Raw genomic sequence first — 3,133 nt, forward strand, 5'->3', positions numbered from 1 at the left:
ACCGTGGACCTCAAGGTCCCCCCGCAAGCACGCCCGCCGACGCGCACGCACGAGCAGCGGCGCCCGGCCTCTGGCGGCTTGCGGGCTATCGCCAAGCGGGCGCTGCACGGGAGCGTCGGCGCGAGCAGCAGCACTTGGCCTCGTGTGCCTGCTCCTGTCGCCCCATTTATGTACAGGCAACCTCAGTCACTCATCGTCTCACACCTCCCCTCCTCCCCGCGCCGTTCGCCCCTCGCCCCTCGCCCCGCCCAGTCGGCGTGCCGCGCGACATAGACTACTCGCGCTTCTTCTTCGGCTACGTCTGCCGCAAGCGCCGCCTGACGCTGCCGCTGCACCCGGACCACCGCCAGCGGCTGCCCAACGGATGGGTGCGGAGCTCACGGGCAATCGTAGCAAAGTGAGGGGGTCCGCGCGGGAACAACAGAGGGCATGCTGGTCGCGCGGTTGACGCAGGGCCGCCCGCGCTTTTGCGCGCCGACGGCGACATGCATGCTCCGCGATCCAGCTGACTGCTCTCGGATCTCGGCTGCAGCGCACTTGGCATTGCGATTTGCGTCTTGACAAGTTTGAACCCCAAGAGGGCTCCTTCCCAGACCCTGGCCCAGCTGCAAACCCTAAACCCCACACCTGAAACACTAAACCCCGCCCGTCGCAGGCTGCAGCAGGAGATGGGCCTGCCCCATGACCTGCTGTCCCGGGGCAGGCGCACCCGCATCGTCTCACGGCCCCGGACGTCGCCGCCGAGCGTGGCAAACGGCGGCGCCGCGGCGTCGGGGCCGGGCACCGCGGACACGAGCGAAGCCGGGGACCTGGACGGCTGCACAGAGCCGGGCTCGCCCAGGGCGGCCGCGGCGGCGGCGGCTGCGGGGCCCTCGGACGCGGCGCCCGGCGCGCAGCAGTCGCTGGCGCGCACACCGCCGCGGACGCAGAGCGTTCCGAAACTCTCACTCGAGGCGATGGAGGCGGCAGCTGGGGCGGCTGGAGCAGGTGCGGCTGCGGCTGCGGCAGGGGCTGGCGCTGACGTGGCGAGCCTAGAGCGGCTGCACGAACTGCAGCGGAAGGAGGAGGGGCTGCGCCAGCAGCAGAGGGCGGCGGAGGCGCTGCAGATGAGCCTCGCCAAGCAGCTGCAGCAGCTGCAACGGCAGCAGCAGCAGCGCCTAAGGCAGCAGGAGGAGCTGCAGGAGCAGCAGCGGCAGCACTATGAGCAGCAGCAGCGGTGGCTGCAGCAGCAGCGGCAGCAGCAGCACCAGCAGCAGCAGCAAGGAGGGCATGACGCCGGCTCCATAACTTTCACCGGCAGCAGCGGCAGCGGGGACGCGGCAGTTGCATTGCCACCTAATGGCATGCAGAACGGCGCCAGCGCGGCAGCTGCAGCAGCAGGCGCCGCGGCGGAGCTGTCGGGCCCCTCACGGCTGTCGGTCAGCGCGCTGGCCGCGGCTGCGGCGCTCGAGCAGCAACAGGGCATTCTCGAGCCACAGCCGCCGCAGCAGCACGCGCGGCGGCAGCCGCCGCAGGCGCACCCACAGGCGCAGGCGGACAGCGAGTGCGGCGCGTCGCTCGTGTCCGAGGATACGTCAGATGCGGGCGCCGTTGGGATGGAGGCGGTGCATTACATAATGGAGTCCGCCTCAGAGGGCGTCGGCGGCGAGGACGAGCTGACCCCATTGATGCCCCCTCGGGCGGCGCGGGAGCTGCGCGTGCGGCGCCACAGCGCGCCGCCGAGCGAGGCTATGCTCAAGGCGCTCAGCGCGGCGATGGGCGGGCTGATGGGGGAGCCGTGCCTGCCGCCAGAGCCGCCGAAGCGGGGTATGCAGCGGATGGCGGAGTGCGACGTTGGCGAGGCAGCTGCCAACCTGGCAGCTGCTATGAGCTCGGCCCCGCACGCCGACGCCGAGCGGCCGCCCGCGGCGCCACGCCCGCCGGCGGCGCCGCGGCCGCCGGTGTCGCCGACACCGGAGCAGAGGGGCAAGGGTTCGAGGGAGGGAGAGGGGCAGGCGTAGGCGCAGGCGCAGCAGCAGCAGCAGCAGCAGCAGCAGCAGCAAGAGGCAGAGGGGCAATGATTCTCTTTGGGCGAGGGTCAATCACGCCCGCACTTCAGGCCCGGGTCAAGCCTGCAAGCGGCTGCACACGTCGTGTCTGCCCATCACCATGCCGTCTGGTGGCGCCGGGCAAAACACCCACATCACTACACTTGGGGCACCTCAGCCAGCACCCCGCCTCCCAAATCGTGCACTGCCTTTCCGACGTCGCGTGGCATGACTGTGGGCGGATGTGAGGACGCGCGCCCGGCGGCGACGGGTACAGCGGCGTTCAATTACCACAACGATAGCTGGGGTATGGCGGCACTGATATACGGCATCAATGAAATCTCTCCACAATTACACACATCCAGTAGTCACTGCGGTCAACGCCCTGGCACGGCTGCGCCAGCCGCACATCGCGCCGCGCCCTCGCCGCCCGCAGTCGCCCACGCTTTTGGGGCAGCCGCGGCCGTGCCCGCGTGGGCGGGCCGAGTGGGGGCCAGGGGCGTGACCTTGCAAGTCCTTCCGGAGCGCGCCGCCGGCGTATTGCTGGGGCGTTCGCGGGTCATCGATTTGCTGGTGTGACCCGCGAATGCAGGCGGCCGCGCTTTGGTGTTTGGTGCAGGTGCCCTCTACAATGTACAGCTTCCCTTGATTTTGCGTGCGGCTCAGCCTGCATATCCAAAAATCCTTCAAGTGGGCGTGCGGGCGACGGACAGGGGCGGCGGCGCTGCGTGGCGGCCGTAGCGGGCCCGACACACCTGGGTGGCATTGTGAACCGTGGCTGGTGTCGTGTCATAGATCGTTTTGGTGCATTTCGTGTTGGAGAGTCCCCCTTGCTTTGCTTGTAACACGCTGCCACTGAAATGAGGCACATGCGGAGAAAGGCTGTGAATGTAGCGCAGGCCCACACTCGGCAACTGAATGCGTGCATGTGGCTGCCTTTTGAGGCGGTTGCATGCCACAGCGCTCTGCTGACGGCGCCGGCCCGCCACGGGCCGCAGTGCAGCGTACCCTGCAGGGCAGTGCGCTGCGTCAGGCCTTACATGTCTTAAAGATCAACCTTGTTGGAGCTGTGCAGAAGCGGGGTATCTCGGAAGCCCTTTGCGCCG

The 3,133-nt window shown here is 68.9% G+C and overlaps 1 protein-coding gene across 1 annotated transcript in view; it reads left to right on the top strand.

Moving 5' to 3' along the window:
* MNEG_4346 (hypothetical protein) overlaps nt 1–2,000 on the top strand; it is a gene marked incomplete at both ends in the record, with an annotated part of 4,240 nt that extends 2,240 nt beyond the window's left edge. The window contains 2 exons of the mRNA XM_014047179.1: nt 253–397; nt 656–2,000. Of these exons, the coding sequence (XP_013902633.1) occupies nt 253–397; nt 656–2,000 (1,490 nt within the window). The remainder of the gene's footprint in view (nt 1–252; nt 398–655) is intronic.
* Nucleotides 2,001–3,133: the final 1,133 nt, after the last annotated feature.

The sequence above is a fragment of the Monoraphidium neglectum genome (genome assembly GCF_000611645.1).
Source record: "Monoraphidium neglectum strain SAG 48.87 unplaced genomic scaffold scaffold00599, whole genome shotgun sequence".
Lineage (NCBI taxonomy): Eukaryota > Viridiplantae > Chlorophyta > Chlorophyceae > Sphaeropleales > Selenastraceae > Monoraphidium > Monoraphidium neglectum.